This window comes from Garra rufa, chromosome 16, assembly GCF_049309525.1.
Source record: "Garra rufa chromosome 16, GarRuf1.0, whole genome shotgun sequence".
Classification (NCBI taxonomy): Eukaryota; Metazoa; Chordata; class Actinopteri; order Cypriniformes; family Cyprinidae; genus Garra; species Garra rufa.
In genome coordinates, this window is record NC_133376.1 from 6,541,204 (window position 1) to 6,563,127 (window position 21,924).

Sequence of the window (21,924 nt, forward strand, 5' to 3'; positions counted from 1 at the left end):
GGCCATAAAAACACCAAAGCAGACGCCCTATCACGTATGCACTCACCTGAACCTACTTCTGACGATCCTGATCCAATTCTACCCCCATCTGTCTTTCTCGCACCCATACTATGGCAGCTGGATGAAGATATACGGGCCGCCACCTTCGAGGAACCTGCACCACCGGAGCTTCCCCCGGGTCGTGTCTATGTCCCAAGCCGTCTCAGACCCCTTCTGTTGGATAGTACGCACACGTCCCCCGGCTCAGGACATCCTGGCAGCAGGCGAACCCTCTCGCTCCTCCAGCAGAAATATTGGTGGCCCAACATGAGCAGGGAAGTGGAACGGTACGTCCAAGGATGTTCGGTCTGCGCCGTCAACACAACCCCACGCCGCTTACCCGAAGGTAAATTACAACCGTTACCTATTCCCCGCCGACCCTGGACACACTTGGGCATTGACTTCGCCACAGACCTGCCCCCCTCTCAGGGTTACACCACAATTTTAGTGGTAGTCGATCGATTCTCGAAAGCTTGCAAATTAATACCTCTCAAAGGTCTCCCCACAGCACTAGAAACCGCAGAGGCACTGTTCCACAATGTATTCCGGAACTTCGGACTCCCAGAAGACATCGTGTCCGATCGGGGACCCCAATTCATTTCCAGGGTCTGGCGGGCCTTCTTCCAACTTCTGGGTACCACAGTCAGCCTGTCATCCGGATATCACCCTCAAACGAACGGGCAGACCGAACGGAAAATTCAGGAAATCTCCCGCTACCTTCGGACGTACTGTTCCCAACATCAAAACACCTGGAGCCAGTATCTACCGTGGGCTGAGTATGCGCAAAATTCCCTCCGTCAAACCTCTACTGGTCTAACCCCATTCCAATGTATTCTAGGTTATCAACCAGCTCTGTTTCCATGGACTGGAGAGTCCTCCGAGGTGCCCGCGGTAGATCACTGGTTCCGAGAGAGCGAGAGGGTGTGGGACTCAGCGCACGTCCATCTCCAGCGGGCAGTACGGAGGCATACGGAACATGCCAACCGCCGTAGGTTACCCAACCCAGTTTACCTCCCCGGGGACCAGGTATGGTTGTCCACTCGAGACATACGCCTCCGGCTGCCCAGTAGGAAGCTGAGTCCCCGCTACATAGGGCCCTTCACCGTGCACTCACAGATCAACCCTGTCACCTACCGTCTAAACCTACCTCCACATTACAGAATCGCCCCCTCGTTTCACGTTTCCCTACTCAAACGCCACACTGAACCCCTGTTCCCTTCCTCCACAGAATCGGAGTCACCTCCTCCTCCCGACCCGCCAGAGATCCTTGGAGATAACATCTACCAAGTCCAAGAAATCCTAGACTCCCGGCGGCGGAACGGCCAGCTCCAGTACCTAGTGGACTGGGAGGGGTTCGGACCCGAGGAGAGATCGTGGATACCCCGTGACGACATCCTGGACCCGACTCTCCTCGAGGAATTCCACCGCCAACATCCCGAACGCCCAGCTCCCAGAGGTCGTGGTCGTCCCCGTCGCCGTTCTTGGGTGCCTGGAGTCACCCGTGGAGGAGGGGGTGATGTCACACCCTCTGCACGATCCCTCAGCCCCAATCACCACGATCCTCCACCAACCAGCCAATCACCACCACAGCACACCCGTGAACCATCACCAGAATACTAATCACCGTCACCTGCACCAGCAATCACCACACCCTTTATATACCTACCTCTGCCACTCACTCACCGGCTGGTATCGAAGTTGCATGGATGCTTCTCTGTGGATCTTCTCCCCCTCCTGTTATCTCTCCTGTGCTCCTCGTGGATTCTTCCGATGTTCTCCTGTGCTCCTCGTGGATTGCTCTGATGTTCTCCTGTGAAACACGTGAATCGTGTTAGAGGGAAGTGACTATTGCTAACGCTATGATCCTTATGAACTTGAACTCACCTGTTGTGTTTGTTTGAAGATTTGACCACAGAGACCTTTACTCACCTGATTGCACGTGTGTTGAACTGTGCACGTTTGTTAATAAATACCTTGAAAGATACTCACCTTCTCCCTTTGTGTGTGGTCGTGACAGCTAGGTTGATTTGACCTTATTTTTAAACATCTAATACATGTAATCGTGTCCTTTGATGTCCAAAAAGTTCATGTCATAGTGTATGCATGAAATGTCCCTTTCAGTAGATTCAGTAAAACTGAAACAAATTCTAGATAATATCAGAATATCTATATTTACCAGTAAAACTTGACCACTACGAGTCAATCTGAAACTAAACTGAATTTATCTTTAACATGAAATGTATTGGTAGCAGGAAATAGCATATTTACTAGAAAATATAAAATTGGCATGATAAAATAGTTTCGAGGAATAAATGTGGACTGAGTCGCACACACAGGTGTCCGCGCAGGGCGTGACCGTGGGCAGTGCAGAGAGAGTAGGTGAGAGAGAGAGAGAGAGAGAGAGAGAGAGAGAGAGAGAGAGAGAGAGAGAGCATGCGTGAGAGAACAGCTCTTTCAGACCGATTATAACGAGAAAAGAGAGGGAGAGGGAGGAAGACAGATTAAGCAGACTGAACACAACTGTTGTTTTAATCCTCTGAGCGGATAGATTTAGAGGAAAAAAAACTACTGGTTTGGAGAAGAGCAGCCATATTGCATGGACCTTTGGTGGAATAACAATACTGAGAGCAGGAATACGCGGAGTTCAGGAGCAAACATCCCGACTTCACGGTCCGCTCAGCAGCCCGGCTGACGCTACTTTTACACCACACTTTCCCGTTGGATTTGACTTTCTCCTATTTATTATTTGTTTATTTTATTTTAAAAATAGTGTTATCCAACAGATTGAAAGATGAAGGACCGACTGGAACAACTAAAAGCGGTAAGCGGCTGTTTAGATTTCTTGTTTAGTAAACACTGCTCTACAAGTGTATGGAAATGTCATTACGTAATGGAGTTTGTTTAAAACCTCCTTGCGAATACTGTTATTAGACAATGGTTATAGTGTGAATAAGGAACATTTTGTAACTTTTGTACTTTTGGTACATTTGCACTAAAGAGAAATAATACAAAAGTTAAAAAGCGTTTACAATGGAGCCTGTTTGGATGAATATCCAACAAGTGCTCACTAAAGGCAGCATAAGTCATATTAGAGATGGTGTAAGGAGTGAATAGAGGAGACTAGACAGCTGATGTGGTCACCTGACTCATGGAGGGGGTCACGGGCCTCTGGAGAGGTGGGGGATGGGGGTGAGATATGAGGATGATCTTAAAATGCTTATTGAAAAATAAAACAATAAACAGAGTTTACAATCCAGTCTGTAGCCACACAATGATGTTACCAAGATGTCTGGGCATATTTTTTTGTTTTTTGTTTTTGCATAAATTCCATGTCTTATGTTTGTTTGTTTTTTGTACAATGTTTTTCAGACTAATAATCTAGTACTACCAATGTATTATGTACTGTATAATGTACCAGGGTACTGCTATGGTACTATGTTTTTGGTATGTACAGTGTTTTTCAGATATATACCCTAATGCTACCATACATGTACTATGGTACTAGGCAAAACTACCATAGTTTATGAGCATGTATTATAGTACTACCATGGTTTTTGATATATACCATGTTTTTCACACATAAAACCCAATACTACCACATTTGTAGGCAGATGTCATGGTACTACCATTGATTATTTACCACGTTTTTTAGACATATACCCCAATAAAACATGTTTCCAGGCATGTATCTTGGTACTACAATGTATTTTTGTTATGTACAATGTTTTTCAGACATATAACCCAATACAACCACATTTTTGGCCTTGTATCATGTTTCTACCATGGTTTTTGACATGTACCATGTTTTTTAGACATAAAACCCAATACTAGCACATTTGTGGGCGCGTACCATGGTGCTACCATGGTTTTTGATATGTACCATGTTTTTCAGACATATAACCCAATAAAACCCACATCTTTGGGCATGTATCATGGTACTACCATGTATTTTCTGATTATGTACCATGTTTCCAGACATATAAACCCATACTACCTTGATTTTTGGGCATGTATCAGGGTACTGCCATGTTTTTTGATTATGTACCAAGTTTTTCAGACAAGTATAACACTATACTACCATGTTTTTTGTTTTTCAATACTACCTTGTTTTTTGGACACGTATCATGTTACCACTATGGTTTTTCACTGTGTTTTTAGACATGTAATTCAATTGATACTACCTTGTCATTTGGGTATATATCATAGTTACAATGGTACTTACATATTTTATAACCTTCACATTGAATCCTATCATGTTATTTTGCAAGTATCATATTTTCAGACACGTACCATGGGACTGCCATGATTTATTGGACATATATCTTGTTTTCAGACAAATTGTTTGGGTTGATATTGTGATACAAGAATATGGTATATCACAGTACTATGGCATTACCATCTGATGACATTGCTGTACAGTATGTGATATTATATAATAGTATTGTTATCAGGGGTTGCTAGGGCTGAGTTTATTCGGATGTTTTGAACAGGGTGTTAGATCTTAAGGGCAGGGTCAGAGGTGAGGATTTGCTTCTTAGGTGACTCTGCCTCAGTCAAATATTTCCTTTGTTGACTTTGTTCCCTGAAGCTGCCTAGCATTCAAGAGGAACTTGTGTGCGTGTGTGTTTATGGCCGAACCTTATTTACATTAGTCATAGTTGTGTTTCCGTGCTGTTTTGCATACAGAAAATCTCACTAGCTCAGTTTTTTGTATGCTCCTGTCGGTGGTTTCAACTTTAAACCTTTCTTTGTTCAGCTGCAATAATAACAAAAATAAGAATTTTACAATTTCTGGTTTGCCTGTGCAAAACTCGTCAACACAATGCCGAGGTGGGTGGCTGCCGGGGTGTTGCTATACAGTTGCTACAGTGTTCTAGGTGTTTTAACATGCTGCCATGCTGTTTATAGTGTGCTCCGGGTGGTTGCTAGGGTGTTCTGGCTGGGTTACTTAATGTTTCAAGTCAAAAGAGGCACGAAAATAAAAAATGAGAAATTTAGACTAAAATTCCAAATTCCAAAACTAGCTAAAATAAAAATGCCCACATATTAAAAAAAAATAAAAAAATATTATGTTTTTGCTTACGTATTTGTTCAAATCTTTAACCCTAAGTAAGTATGAGCAATACTATTAATGATTGTCTCAGCAAACAGCACTAAAATCAGTTGCTTGGGGCATGTCTGCGTGTGACCCTCTATGCTATAGGAAATCCTGTGGAGAGAAAGAGATCTTCCGTTCTAACCTTCCAATACATGAGTTTTTCTGTCTGTGTTTGTCTGTAATGTTTAACTTGGTGTGGCCGCACTGTTCTCTGCTTCTTTGTGTGTATCTAAGAGTTTTATAGGCTAAGTATACACACACAAACACACACTGGTGCTCTTCTTGGAGCACTAAAGGAACTGTGGGACATTAAACAGCTGAGCGGGAACACTGTGTGAGGGTGACAATTTGTTTTTGTATCCTTCCGGGAACTCCAGTCAGCCTTCTTCTGTGTTAAGAGGATGAAGAGTGAAAAAAAACACACACACTGTATTGGACTAATATTATAGACTTTAGTCTCACAGCACATTAACTTGAACTCACTGTACTTTAACATAGTAAGACACTCTCACTCTCTTTTTCTTATTTTCCCTCTGCAGGAAGTCTCTTGCGGTCTTATCTCTTTACCTCAGTTCACAGCTTTTCCAGCACACTGCATTTGTGTGTGTGTGTGTGTGTGTGTGTGTGTGTGTGTGTGTGTGTGTGTGTGTGTTAGTGAGTGTCTCTGACCTTCACAAAACATGTTGGGTTGGCAACACATTGTTAATACTACAAATAAACTTGAAATAAGAGCTGAAGTCTTTGTCAGCAGGATGGGTAAAATTACATTTTATCACGGGAACAGTTCAGCTGAAATTCTTTACAATCTCAGTAAGTGCTTGTTTTCATAGTATTGCCTTGATATTAGACCCTAGTTTATGACGTTTTACAAAAATGTATTGTGGTAAGTAACCAATTTCCAGTCAATTATAATCATAAGTACAGGACTTTTACAGAGCTCTACAAATGACATGCACAAAAATGCATTTAAAAATATATTTAATTAAATCAAAACAAAACAAGGGATTGAGTTAAGTAATTTGTGGCCTTAATTAAACTAATTTATTAAACAAGGGAATGAACTCTTAGTTTGTGGTTGCGATTTAACTAAAATAAGAGAACAAATTCATTAAATGAAGAAATTTGTGGCCACAATATTAATTATTTTGCTCATTTGTGACCCTGGACCACAAAACCAGTCATAAGGTTAAATTTTACAAAACTGAGATATATACATCATATGAAAGCTTAATAAATAAGCTTTCTATTGATGTATGGTTTGGTAGGATAGGACAATATTTGGCCGAGATACAACTATTTGAAAATCTGGAATCTAAGGGTGCAAAAAAATCTAAATACTGAGAAAATCACCTTTAAAGTTGTCCAAATTAAGTTCTTACCAATGCATATTACTAATCAAAAATTACATTTTGATAGGTTTACAGTAGGAATTTTACAAAAAATCTTAATGTAACATGATCTTTACTTAATTTCCAAATGATTTTTGACGTAAAAGAAAAATCATTAATTTTGACCCATACAATGTATTTTTGGCTATTGCTACAAATATACCCCAGCGACTTAAGACTTGGTTTTATGGTCCAGGGTCACATTTTACTAATTTGTGCGCACAATTTACTAATTCATTACCTCGTTTTAAGTAAATAGTGCATACTAAATAATTAGTTCCCTTGTTTTACTAAATAGTACACATGATTAATTCGTTACCTCATTTTAAGTAAATAGTGTGCACTAATTAATTAGCTCCTTTTTTTTACTAAATAGTATGCATGATTTACATATTCGTTTCCTCGTTTTAAGTAAATCGTGCACACTAAATAATTAGCTCCCTTTTTGTACTAAATAGTATGTATGATTTACCAATTCATTAACTCGTTCTAAGTAAATAGTGTGCACTAAATAATTAGTTCCCTCGTTTTACTAAATAGTGTGCATAATTTACTAATTTGTATTACCTCGTTTTAAGTAATAGTGCACACTAAATAATTAGTTCCCTTGTTTTACTAAATAGTACACATGATTTAGTAATTCGTTACCTCAATTTAAGAAAATAGTGTGCACTAAATAATTAGTTCCCTCCGTTTACTAAATAGTGTGCATAATTTACTAATTTGTATTACCTCGTTTTAAGTAAATAGTGTGCACTAAATAATTAGTTCCCTTGTTTTATCAAATAGTACACATGATTTAGTAATTCGTTACCTCAATTTAAGTAAATAGTGTGCACTAAATAATTAGTTCCCTTGTTTTACTAAATAGTACACAGGATTTAGTAATTCGTTACCTCACTTTAAGTAAATAGTGTGCACTAAATAATTAGTTCCCTTGTTTTACTAAATAGTACACATGATTTACTAATTTGTTACCTCGTTTTAAGTAAATAGTGCACACTAAATAATTAGCTCCCTTGTTGTACTAAATAGTATGCATGATTTACATATTCGTTTCCTCGTTTTAAGTAATAGTGCACACTAAATAATTAGCTCCCTTGTTGTACTAAATAGTATGCATGATTTACATATTCGTTTCCTCGTTTTAAGTAAATATTGTGCACTAAATAATTAGTTCCCTCGTTTTACTAAATAGTGTGCATAATTTACTAATTTGTATTACCTCGTTTTAAGTAATAGTGCACACTAAATAATTAGTTCCAGATGGTTTTCACGCTAGTGACAGAAAAAGTGTGAAGTTGAACGTTTAGTTGCCAAGCTTTTAAATTGTAAAGTATGCCTTCAAAAAATGAAATTAAATGACAGATTTAACAAGATATTTCATAATTATTACATATACAGTCAAGCCCGAAATTATTATTACCCCTGGTAAATTCTGACTTAAAGTTACTTTTATTCAACCAGCAAGTTTTTTTTTGGACCGGAAATGACACAGGCTTCTCCCAAAAGATAATAAGACGATGTACAAGAGGCATCATTGTGGAAAAAAAAATAATTATCAGCTTTTATTTACATTTGAACAAAAAGTGGCATGTCCAAAATTATTCATACCCTTTGCAAACTGTCACAGTCTATGGGAAAATCCAAAGTTCTATACCATTCCAAATAGTCCAAGCTGTTCTAAAGCATCCTAATTACCCTTAAAACGAGGTAACAAATAAGTAAATCATGCGCATTAAGTAAATCACACACACTAAATAATTAGCTCCCTTGTTTTACTAAACAGTGTGCATGATTTACTAATTCATTACCTCATTCTAAGTAAAAAGTGTGCACTAAATAATTTGTTCCCTCGTTTTACTAAATAGTGCGCACAGTTTACTAATTCGTTACCTCATTTTAAGTAAATAGTGCACACTAAATAATTTGTTCCTTCGTTTTACTAAATAGTGCACACAATTTAGTAATTCATTACCTCATTCTAATTAAAAAGTGTGCACTAATTAATTTGTTCCCTCATTTTACTAAACAGTCTGCATGATTTACTAATTCATTACCTCATTCTAAGTAAATAGTGTGCACTAAATAATTTGTTCCCTCATTTTACTAAATAGTGCACACAATTTAGTAATTCATTACCTAATTTTAAGTAAATAGTGTGCACTAAATAATTAGTTCCCTTGCTTTACTAAATAGTATGCATGCAGCATGAATTATTTATGTTACCTCGTTTTAAGTAAATCATGCACACTAAATAATTACTTCCCTCATTTTACTAAATAGTATGCATGATTTACTTATTCGCACAATTTAGTAATTTGTTGCCTCATTTTAGGTAAATAGTGTGCACAAATAATTTGTGCCCTCGTTTTAAGTAAATTATGTGCTCAAAATAATTATTCGTTCCCTCGTTGTACTAAATCGTAAGCATGATTTGCTGAAAACGAGGTAACGAATTAGTAAATTGTGCACACAATTTAGTAAAAAGAGGAAGCTAATAATTATATTTATAATAATTTGTGCACTAAATTGTGTGATTTAAGTCAATTGTATTGAAATGATACCTTAAAATGAGGTATTGAATTAGTAAATTGTACGGTTTAGTAAACAAGGGAAAAATTATTCTGTTTATAAACGTAGTAATAAAGTCTGTTTATAATCTTAGTATCTTATTTGTTTTTTTCATCAGTTTAGATATAAATGGTAATTTTCTACCTTGATATCAGTCTTCTAATAGGAAAGGGTGTGTCGGCTGTGAGTCTAAATCGCCACTGCAGTGATTGGCTAACATCTTTGCATAGGAAATGAACATTACATGTGGAGCTCTTTAGAAAACTTTTACTCCACTTTTACTGTAACAGTAGCCAAGAATAACTGGCAATGTAGCCTAACGCCCTCACATCACAAAGATCTTATTGCAACATGATTTCTGCAATATCATGAATACTTTCATCATATCTAACCATCAAAACGTGAGGTATAAGCGATTGGTTGAGCAGTGTAAACTGTGTCATTGATCATTCAAGAGTTTGTGGCGAAAATGCAGAAATCAAATCACTGATAGACTTGCTCTGTTATTGAATTGACTGCTTCAGCAATTATAAAGATAGCTTCAAGTATATAAAATAATCACAATGTAGAAAACAGATGGTTTTCACGCTAGTGACAGAAAAAGTGTGAAGTTGAACGTTTAGTTGCCAAGCTTTTAAATTGTAAAGTATGCCTTCAAAAAATGAAATTAAATGACAGATTTAACAAGATATTTCATAATTATTACATATACAGTCAAGCCCGAAATTATTCATACCCCTGGTAAATTCTGACTTAAAGTTACTTTTATTCAACCAGCAAGTTTTTTTTGGACCGGAAATGACACAGGCTTCTCCCAAAAGATAATAAGACGATGTACAAGAGGCATCATTGTGGAAAAAAAAATCATTATCAGCTTTTATTTACATTTGAACAAAAAATGGCATGTCCAAAATTATTCATACCCTTTTCAAACTGTCACAGTCTATGGGAAAATCCAAAGTTCTGTAAATTCCAAATAGTCCAAGCTGTTCTAAAGCTTCCTAATTACCCTGATTCATTAGGAACAGCTGTTTTAATCAACTCAACAGGTGAAAAACAGAAGCGCTCTGCTGTTGGTTTGTGGACAGTCATGGCTAAGACAAAGGAGCTCACTGAGGACCTGCGGCTGCGCATTGTGGCTGCTCACAAGTCAAGAAAGGGCTATAAGACCATATCTAAATGTTTTGAAGTTCCAGTGGCTACAGTGCAAAGTATTATTAAAAAATACAAGACGTTCCGCACTGTGAAAAATCTCAGAGGACGTGGTCGGAAGCCAAAAGTGACACCTGTGCTGGCCAGGAGGACAGTGAGAGAGGTAACAAAGAATCCAAGGATCACCACCAAGGCCGTCCTGATGAATCTGGGCTCTGCTGGTGGCAACATCTCAAGGCACACCGCTGGGTTCCACAGACGCAGACTAAAGGAAGACACCACTTCTCCAGATAAGACACACAAAGCCCGCTTGGCCTTTGGACAAAGAAGACGACTTCTGGTCTTTTGTTTTATGGTCAGATGAAACAAAAATTTAATTGTTTGGCTACAATGATGTAGCCTTCATTTGGCGTAAAAAAGGAGAAGCCTTCAACTCTAAAAACACCATCCCCACTGTCAAACATGGTGGTGGGAACCTAATGTTTTGGTGGACCAGGGAACAGTAAACGGCATCATGAAAAATGAGCAATACATTAAAATTCTCAACAACAACATCAGGCAGTCTGCAGAGAAACTTGGTCTTGGGCACCAGTGGACATTTCAGCACGACAACGACCCAAAACACACAGCAAAAGTGGTGAAGAAATGGTTAGCAGACAAAAACATTAATGTTTTGCAGTGGCCCAGCCAGAGTCCTGACTTAAATCCAATTGAGAATCTGTGGAGGGAGCTAAAGATCAGGGTGATGGCAAGGAGACCCTCCAACCTGAAAGAGCTGGAGCTCATCGCTAAAGATGAATGGGCAAAAATACCAGTGGAGACATGCAAAAAGCTGGTCAGCAATTATAGGAAGCGTTTGATTGCTGTAATAACCAATAAAAGCTTTTCTATTGATTATTGAGAAAGGTATGAATAATTTTGGACATGCCACTTTTTGTTCAAATGTAAATAAAAGATGAGTAATAACTTTTTCCACAATGATGCTTCTTGTACGTCGTCTTATTATCTTCTGGGAGATGTCTGTGTCATTTCTAATAAAAAAGAAAAAAACTTGCTTGTTGAGTAAAAGTAACTTTAAGTCAGAATTTGCCAGGGGTATGAATAATTTTGGAAAGTGAAAGTGTCATTTGAACCATCAGAAATGCTGAATAAATAAGACTGCTTGGTGTTCATATAGGGTTTCACTGTGTGTGTGTGTGTGTGTGTGTGTGTGTGTGTGTGTGTGTGTGTGTGTGTGTGTGTGTGTGTGTGTACCTGGTATTCATCACGTTGTGGGGACCAAATGTCCCCACAAGGATAGGAATACCAGTAGATTTTGACCTTGTGGGGACATTTCTCAGGTCCCCATGAGGAAACAGGCTTATAAATTATGCACAATGAGTTTTTTTGATGAAGTAAAAGTATGCACAATCTCCTGTGAGGGCTAGGTTTAGGTGTAGGGTAGGTGTAGGGCGATAGAAAGTACGGTTTGTACAGTATAAAAACCATTACGCCTATGGAATGTCCCCATAAAACATGTAAACCCAACATGTGTGTGTGTGTGTGTGTGTGTGTGTGTGTGTGTGTGTTTGTCTTCTCTGTGGTGAGTGATGGAGCCGCAAGTTTGATGACTGTAGAGAAATCCTTGAGTGGTGTCATAAAGAAGGTGTGATTTCACTCGGACTTCAACCCTCGTGTCTCCTGACTGCATTTGAGTTATAATGTTATCACACAACAATCTCTGTTCTGTGACGGCGTCAGCACATTCAACTGCTGTTGTGTCATTTAACAGTACAGCTATTATTAAGTGGAACACAGTACTGGTCTCCACATGCTTCTCATAAACGTCACAAGACACCTTTATGTGCTTGGCATATAAAAGTGCAGAGCAAGACACTTTGGCAGGTGTACCATTTAATATGTCCACATGATGAAATCACAATTTAACCTACTTCATGCGTGTACTTTATTCTTCAGCCCTGTTTATGTTTAAGCAGGCTTTACATGCAATAAAAAAGTACATTTGACAGTTTGCTAATACAGCAGTCCTTCTGCTGTTTCAGGGGAGCTTACAATGTGTCTTGTCAGCAGAGGCATCTGACACCGGATGTTCATGTGACATGTTAAATGTAAGAACCATGTTCAGTTTAATAAAAAAACACATTAACTAAAATTAAACTAACCCAAATCTAAAGAGAACTAGACTATAAACTCATGACTTTACAAAAGATTAACTATATATTAATGACTGTTATGTCTTTCACTGAGTTATTAAGTTATTAATACGAGTTCCATATGCACAGTGTGTAAGTGTGACCTACAAACATCCCGTGTTTTAGCCATGTTGGCTTGTCTTTTCATTTTGCGAGGATTTATTTAGGTTCTGTGTACCATGTTGTGATGTGCTTTGGGTTGTTTTAATCAGATCATCTGCTGTAAGTAACATATGGCCGTTTATGCCATATTCTGTTCAAGTTTTAGTAAATAATAAGAAAAACTGGCTCATTATTTTTGCATTTAATCAGTTCTTTTTTGTAAAGGTTTGTCTATTGGCTACGTTTTAAAGGAGAAGTTCACTTCCAGAACAAAAATGTACAGATAATGTATACTCACCCCCTTGTCATCCAAGATGTTCACGTCTTTCCTTCTTCAGTCGTAAAGAAATTATGTTTTTTGAGGAAAACATTTCAGGATTTTTATCCATATGGTGGACTTCTATGGTGCCCCTGAGTTTGAACATCCAAAATGCAGTTTAAATGCAGCTTTAAAGGAACACTCCACTTTTTTTGGAAATAGGCTCATTCTCCAACTCCCCCCGAGTTAATAAGTTGATTTTTACCGTTTTGAAATCCATTCAACCGTTCTCCTGTTCTGCCGATATCACTTTTAGCATAGCTTAGCATAGATCATTGAATCCTATTAGACCAATAGCATCACGTTCAAAAATGACCAACGAGTTTCCATATTTGTTGTATTTAAAACTTGACTTGGCTGCTGCTGAATAACTGCTGCTGTTGGTTAGTGCTGTACTTGTAGGTTATTGCTGCTGCTGTTGCAAGCAAGTACAGGAACTTGCTACTGCCAAAGCAAATGGTGATACGGTGTTGTAAGTATTTAAGACATACTGCTGCTGCACAAATTGCATAAAATAACCCATAGCAGATCTATACAGGTGGAGCTGGGGAAGGTGGAGGGTTTCAGAGGAACTCTGAAAGTGTGCTGCGAAATGCCCAAGTGAATGCTACCAGCCATTTAAATAGCTGCAAGCCGCAATCTCATTGGCATGTCATAAAGCTAGAAAAGTTATTTGGAAAGGTTAAAGTAACTATTTTAAAGGGGTATGATAATTTTCAATAGGCACTGTATGACTGGTGTAACAATGAAAATGAAAGTCAAAACTAAGAATAACAAGGACAAAATTCTTTAAATGCTTTTAAATTGCTTTATTGGCAAATTGATTTTGAAAATGACCGATATGGATAACCATAAAAATGCTTAATATCAAGGTCGATAATCAGCCAAGGGGTGCATTTTCCAAAAACATCATCAGTTAGCTATGGTTGCTAGTTCCATTGAACTTTATTGATAACGTTGGAATAGTTGCTTTTGGGAAACGCGCCACTAGCCGATAATCGTTCGACCCCTACATGAAATAAATATGCTTCTTGTATTCTTGTAGCTGGGCCCTTCTCAACAATATGACACATAAATTACTCTATATTATGTTATGGTTAATATGATCGTATTTTATAAATATGAAATGGTTCACTTCTGATTTGATAGCAGATTACAAGAGTTGATTATTGGCTATCTGTGGTTTTGAATAAATTAATTTATTAACGAGCTGAAAGGGTTAAACTGCAAGATGAAAAATTAGTGGTTAGTTATTGATTGTCAATTATTGTTAATGGTTTAGAAATACCCCATTCTGGAAATTACCTATAATTTTAAAGTTACTCAATATTAGCGGTAGATATGTAATTAAAGTAGTTTAAAAGGATAGTTCACCCATCATCAGTTTGTCATCATTTAAAAATAGAAAATATTTTGAAAAATGTGTGCAACTGGTCTGCATTGACTTTTATGGTAAAAAAAAACAAAAAACTATGGAAGTCAATGGCTACCAGCAACTGTTTGGTTACACACATTCTTCAAATGATCTACTTTTGTGCTCAACAGAAGAATAAAATTCATTCAGGTTTGGATTTGGAACAACTTGAAGGTGTGTAAATGATGACAGAATTTTCGTTTTTTAGTAAACTGTCTATTTAAATGTCTAGTTAATAGTAATTTAGTATGCATTGTGCATAGACAGTGACAGTGAATCCCTTACCAGTCACAACAATATAAGGCTGTATAAAACAACAGCATGAGATAAATATATTTCCTTATTTCTTTTCATTATATTTTCTTATCTCCTCACAAGTATTGTCAACATATGACGTCACATCACAGCCAGTGTTTACGACCTGTTGCCGTCCTACTTAGGCTAACTTTCAGTGTGCACTTAGGATACTAATAAAAATATACATGAAATGTAAAGCACTTCTTCTGTTGTGTTTCAGACATGCGATAACGATGATGAAGATGTTGAGATTGCTGTGGACAACGCTGCCTTTATGGATGAGTTCTTCTCCCAGGCATGTTCTCTTCTGTGTGTTTTTGTGAAAATACTGTTGATGTGCTTTGTGAATGTGTTCCATGATGAACTTTATTGCTTGTTTCAGATTGAAGACATCAGGAACAGCATTGATAAGATCGATGAGAATGTGGCCGAAGTGAAGAAGCTTTACTCCGTTATTCTTTCTGCACCCACATCAGACCAGAGTAAGACACATTCATATGTGCGCTCATTGTGGGCATTTTGACCCAGTTCAGCATTGTTTTCCACTGGCTGGTAGTAACAGGTGAAATAGACTCTGAGTCACTTTACAATAAACTTCTATTCATTAAAGAAGTCATGAACTGAGAAACCAAAATCCCCTTGATCTTTTGACATAGAAGACGTCATTGTGCTATAAAAACATCCTGTACGTTTCAGAACTCAAGAATTTCTTGTTGGTCTAAAAAAACGTATATTAAAGCCAGTCTGCCGAAACGACTGGTGGAATGATCAACAAAGATCAAACCAAACCATATAAGACAACTATAAGACAATGCTGTGTCAGTTATATTACATTGATCATAATGTCACACCTAACAAGTGTGAGTAACTGTTTTTATTACGTGGTCACTATTGCTTTGATATGTACTATGCAGTGCTTTGATATGTAGTATTTATGCGTTATAGCTTATTACTTCTAAATTGTGACCCTGGACCACAAAACCAGTCTTAAGTAGCACAGGTATATTTGTAGCAATAGCCAAAAATACATTGTATGGGTCAAAATTATCGATTTTTCTTTCATGCCAAAAATCATTAGGATATTAAGTAAAGATCATGTTACATTAAGATATTTTGTAAGCTTCCTATCGTAAATATATCAAAACTTCATTTTTGATTAGTAATATGCATTGTTAAGAACTTCATTTGGAAAACTTTAAAGGTGATTTTTCTCAATATTTCGATTTTTTTGCACCCTCAGATTCCAAATTTTCAAATAGTTGTATCTCTGTCAGATATTGTTCTATACTAACAAACTATACATCAATGGAAAGCTTATTTATTTGCAGCTTTCAGATCATGTGTAAATCTCAAGTTGACCCTTATGACTGGTTTTGTGGTCCAGGATCACAATTATGATGTTTTTTGATAGAAATATCTTGATAGCATTATGAGAGGACCTCAGACAACAGTGCAGAATAATAAAAAAGGCAGTTCATGACATGGCGGTTGCATTTGTTAAATGTTAATTTGTTAAAATGAATGTAAAAATTTTCATAATGTTAATTTGATCTCTGATCAAAAAATAACAACAACAACTGTAAAGCTGTTACAATAAAAACTGTTAAATAGTTTAACAGTAAGTTACCTAAACATATGTGACCCTGGACCACAAAACCAGTCATAAGGTTAAATTTTACAAAACTGAGATGTATACATCATATGAAAGCTCAATAAATAAGCTTTTTATTGATATATGGTTTGTTAGGATAGGACAATATTTGGCCGAGATACATCTATTTGAAAATCTGGAATCTGAGGGTGCAAAAAAATCAAAATACTGAGAAAATCACCTTTAAAGTTGTCCAAATTAGGTTCTTAACAATGCATATTACTAATCAAAATTTACATTTTGATATATTTATAGTAGGAATTTTACAAAAAATCTTCATGGAACATGATCTTTACTTAATTTCTTAATGATTTTTGGCATAAAAGAAAAATCTATAATTTTGACCCATACCTTGTATTTTTGGCTATTGCTACAAATATACCCCAGCGACTTAAGACTGGTTTTGTGGTCCAGGGTCACATATATGGTAAAAAAAAAAAAAAAAAAAATCTAATTGGTTTAACATATATGCAAATAAATTAAATTAAAAATATATGCAATTTTACACAATTAAAGGTCAAAATGTCAGATTTTGTCAAATTTAAAGAAAACTATGAATTACTAAAGGGCATACCTAGAAGTTACCACAATAAAAACAATAAAATAAAACATACAATAAAAACAATCAAAAACAACAAAAGAGTAATGATGCAGTACACGTAGCCAGGTTTTTTTTAATTATATAATCAAAAATTAAAAAAAGACCGAATAGAAAAAGAATAGAGAATTTTTGCTTTTTGTTAAATATATAACTAATCAAAAGAAAATAAATACATAGAATAGGAAAAGACATTTTTACAAATATAAACAAATAGTAATAGAAGTGCAAGTCTTAAAGGGTCATGTTTTTTTTAAAGAATGGAATTAAAATAGACAATGTTAGAGGGTCAAATAAAGATGCGTTTTAAGCTGTTTAAATATCATAATAATCATATTATAATCATAAATGATTATTTTTTTTGTTTTTGACTTAATGTTAATTGTAAAATACACAGGCACCACTATGCCATCAAGTAATACCTGAAACACTGTCACCATTTTCTTAAGTACATTTTTAAGAACTTAAATCATGTCTTATATTGAAACATAAAGTAGAAAAGCCATGAACGATTTACGTTATTTAAAAAAATCCACACCATTTCATACATATTTTGGACTATGGGGGCACCATGAATTTGATTACGTAAAACATTTTTTTTTTGCCACATTGTGCGGCATTTAGTTATAATTTTCAGCTGAAGGGCAACAGGAAAAGCAATGTAAGTCTTCACTGCTTTCATAGTAAAAAGAAGAGGAGAAAAGAAAGGGAAGATGCCTGTGGACGAATAAAACTTCCTAAAGACCAGTGTCTTTGTTCTCTTCACTTCAGCCCTGATGCCTTTGAGGCTTTTAGCAGACCACAGCTACTGAAAGCTTACAAACGGCAGAGAAAAGAAACACTAGATGTCATCCGCAGCCACTAAAGGAGTTTCTTACGGATTTCACACGATATCCAGGGGCATTTAGACTCCTCCTGGGGAAAAATCGATGGTACAGCATTTGGTTTAAGCCTACGCTTGTATCCATCGCAACCTATAAGCACCTATGAGTAGCTGTGGTCATCATATCACTCTTTTATTTTCCGGGTTGTGTTAGTTAAAAATAACAACAGATAGTGCCAGTAGCTCATCGAGTGCAACCGTTTTACCTAATCAAAATAATGGCTTCCCATCATAGTCCAAAAATATGTATAAAACAATGTGAATTTATAAAATGACATAAATGTGTGGGTTTTCTGACACATATTTCAGTAAGAGACATCATTACTTGTCTTGATACCCCGAGTTATCATGTTTTTACACTGTACATGTGCTAATACATTTTTAACATCAAGCTGTATGAGTTAACATGAGTTAAATTATGAGCAGTTATTTTTAGATTTTTTTTAGCATTGCACAATTAAATACATTTTTTTAGTTGGTTCAAGATAATTAATGAAACCTATTTTACATGAAACTCATGGCAGAATTATTCAAACATAAAATAAGACGTTGCTAAAAGGTTAAAAAGGTAAACTATAATAAATATGTAATATAGTGCATATATTTAGCGGAGTTTTTTTTTCTAGTTGACTAACAAGTTATGGACGTTGATTGACTTTCCTGAGGTAAACGTTATAGAACATATTGTTTAAAACAGTTTTTATTAATGTTGATTACAACATTATGAAACATTAGAGTAAGCTGTACTGTTTCTTTAATAAGAGACTTCTTTTAGACGAATTCCTGCGCCCAAACTTTTGAACGGTTGTGTACATGAAACCTAACTCCATTTAGTCTCCTAAGCTTTGAAAGACCTACCTCCGAGAAATAAAATATTCCTCTGAAAGTGTTTAACAATGGCGAAACACGCAATCAGTCTTCTTTCCACCTCTCTATTCTTATATATCAGTTTACCTCGTGTTTTCTTCTCTGTGAACAGAAACGCAGGATGATTTGGAGGCGCTTACTAATGATATCAAGAAAATGGCCAACAACGCCCGTAACAAACTCAAGAGTAAGTGTCTTTACGCAAATACAGGCAAGCCTTGTGCTGTTCTCATTAGCTAAAAGAAATAGGCCACAAAGAACTAGGTTTGGCTTTGCAAACAGTTCTGACCCAGAATAACTGAGGCATTTATCCACCTTTAGAAAACCAGTGTTTACCCTCTGTCCATGTTATTTTAGTTTCACTGAGATAGTTTTATTTATTCGTGTAGAATATTTTTATATTTATTTAAACTGTATAATGTTAACTTTTGCCATCTTTATTTTATTTATTACTTATTTATAGATTTTTATGCACTTTTAATTCATTTTAGTACATCAGTTAAATAAAATATGTTATTTTAGTTGAATTAACTGTGTGTGTCCATACAGCCATTGAAAGGAATCTCGAAGCGGAAGAAGTAGAAAGAGTATCGGCCGACATAAGAATACGCAAATCACAGGTGAGTCAACATCCCGCTCACGTAACACACACACAAACACACACACACACGCTCTATTAACTCTGCCATTATGTTGCCCCGCCAGCATGCCGTACTTTCCAGGAAGTTTGTTGATGTGATGACCAAATACAATGAAGCTCAGGTGGACTTCAGAGAGAAAAGCAAAGGTCGCATTCAGAGACAATTAGAGATCAGTAAGTCACTCACTCCTCACTAAACAGCAGCAGCTCTTATTAGACGGCGTGCAATGTACAACACATTTCTTTCTCAAGCTTGTGGTTAAAGCGTGTCAAACTGACATTGTGCTATTCCCCTTTTCTATCTCTGCTTTTGTTCTGCTTATCGCTCTAGCTGGTAAAGCCACAACTGATGAGGAGCTGGAGGAGATGCTGGAGGGAGGAAACGCAGCCGTTTTCACAGCGGGGGTAATGCATGCGTGTGTGTGGCGGAGCTGGAGTCAAGACCATTTCAAAACCTTTTTCTTTCCTAATAATGTGCTCACACAGGCAGTGTGCGAGATGCATAGTCTAAAGCCATGCTCTCTGAAAAAGGTAGAAAGATGATACTGTGGCGGCAGCCTTTCAAGAAGTGCTAATATGCACTTTTGAAGTACTTCAAAAGTAATATGTATCTCTAAGGTACTAATTTTAGCTTTTGTACCTTAGATATTGGTTCTCAACTAGGGAGCCTTAATATGACTTAAAATGGTTTAAAATTGGATAAAACAACTACAAATGAACAGATTTCTTATTTGATTTAACCATCTCAGCAACTGTTTGTTTTCTTTAAAGAACCAGGGTTCCCAAGGTCTTGGAAAACGTAGATATATTATGTGCTATAGCTTAATTTTGAAAGTGGGATTTCTAGACCTGAAGAAAGTCTTAAAAGAGATTCTTGAACTTCTAAAACAGAATTAATGTTTTTTAAAATGACAAATATACATTTTTTTAAAATTATGGCCAGATTAAAAATATTTATTGGGTAGAAACTGTAAGTAAAAATATGCAGTAAATCATAAAATGACTGAAAAGTCGCTGAAATTTCTTGTTTGCAAGAATGGGATGCCTGAATAACATTTCAGCTTTTAAAATTTCTGGAATGGTGAAATGTTATTGTTTAAATTTTAATAATATTTCTAAAAGTAAAAAAAAAAAAAAATAGAGTCTTACCAATACCAATATAATCTTTAAACATTTTTTTAAGTAACAAACATACTTTTTTTAAGTTTTAATTTTAATATTTTTTATAATTAAAGTTAAAAACTGATAGAATCTTAAAACAGATTTTTTTAAAATAACAAATATACTTTAAAAAAAACAAAATGTGCAAAATTGAAAACATTTTATTGGTTAGAAACTGTTAGTAAAAACTATCCAGTAAATCACAAATGACTGAAAAGTTGTGGAAATGTTTTGGTATACCTAACATTCAGCTTTTTTCTGGAATCATGAATTGTTTTGTTTTAATTTAATAATGTTTATAATTAAAGTAAAACATGAATACAATCTTAAAACAGAATAATCTTTTAAAAACCAATTGTATTTTTTTTTAATTATGCCAAGTTTAAAATATTTGATTGTATGGAAACTGTTAGTAAAAAAGATCTAGTAAATCACAAATGACTGAAAAGTCAATAAATGTATTGTGTACAAGAAAGGGATGCCCGTATGACATTTGCCTCTTAAAATTTCTAGAAATCTTGAAATGTTTTAGTATGAATTTTAATAATAATTACAATTACAGTTAAAAATTTAATATAATCTTACAATAGAATCATTGTTTTAAATAACAAATATACATTTTTTGTAATGCCAAGATTTAAAAGTAGTAAAAATATCCAGTACATCACAAATGATTAAAAGATTTACTGAAATTGGGATTTCTGAATAATATTCAGCTTTTAAAATTTCTGGCATTCTGAATTTTTTTTATTAAGTTTTAAGAATTAAGATTTAATTTTAATAATATTTATAATTAAAGAGAAAAAAAAATCAATCAAATCTTAAAACAGAGATATTTTTTAAATAACAAATGTATTTTTTTTAACATTCATCTTCATCTTTTAACATTTCTGGAATCCTGAAATTTTATTGTTTTAAGTTTAATAATATTTATAGTTAAAGTAAAAAATGAATAGGATTTTAAAACAGAATCTTAGAATCTTAGGACAGAATCATTTTTTTTTTAAATAACACATACATTTTTTAATATTGGCAAAATTTAAAACATTTCATTGGTTAGAAACTGTTAGTAAAAAATATCAAGTAAATTACAAATGACTGAAAAGTTGCTGAAAATATTGCTTACAAGGCCCATTCTTATATTTTTTACTGAATAACATTCAGCTTTTAAAATGTCTGGAATCCTGACATTTTAATTTTTTAGTTTTAATTTTAATCATATTTATGATTAACGTTGGAAATTAACAGAATTTTAGAATCCTATAACCAATATACATGTTTTAAATTATGCCAAAATTTAAAATATTTTATTGGGAGTAAAAAATATCCAGTAAATCCCTGAAATTTATTGTGTACAAGAATGGGATGCCTGAAAACATTCAGCTTTTAAAATTTCTGAAATCTTGAAATTGTAATATTTTAAATGTAATAATATTTATAATTAAAGTCACAAATTATAGTTAGAAGTAACTTGTTGACCTTGATTTACAGGTTTAAAGTGGCACAAAGTTAGGATTTTGGTCACATTTCCCATTTCGAATGGAACACA

General features: G+C 35.5%; 1 protein-coding gene across 5 annotated transcripts in view; it reads left to right on the forward strand.

Moving 5' to 3' along the window:
• Positions 1-2,494: 2,494 nt before the first annotated feature.
• The window catches only part of stx3b (syntaxin 3b), a 39,272-nt gene continuing 19,842 nt past the window's right edge, over positions 2,495-21,924 (forward strand). For all 5 annotated transcript variants that reach the window (XR_012339602.1, XM_073820127.1, XM_073820126.1 and 2 more), the window contains exons 1-7: positions 2,495-2,860; positions 14,796-14,870; positions 14,958-15,057; positions 18,687-18,761; positions 19,124-19,194; positions 19,280-19,388; positions 19,546-19,619. Coding sequence is in view for 4 of the 5 variants with exons in the window: in XM_073820127.1 (XP_073676228.1) it covers positions 2,831-2,860; positions 14,796-14,870; positions 14,958-15,057; positions 18,687-18,761; positions 19,124-19,194; positions 19,280-19,388; positions 19,546-19,619 (534 nt within the window). In the remaining variant the exon portion in view is untranslated. The remainder of the gene's footprint in view (positions 2,861-14,795; positions 14,871-14,957; positions 15,058-18,686; positions 18,762-19,123; positions 19,195-19,279; positions 19,389-19,545; positions 19,620-21,924) is intronic.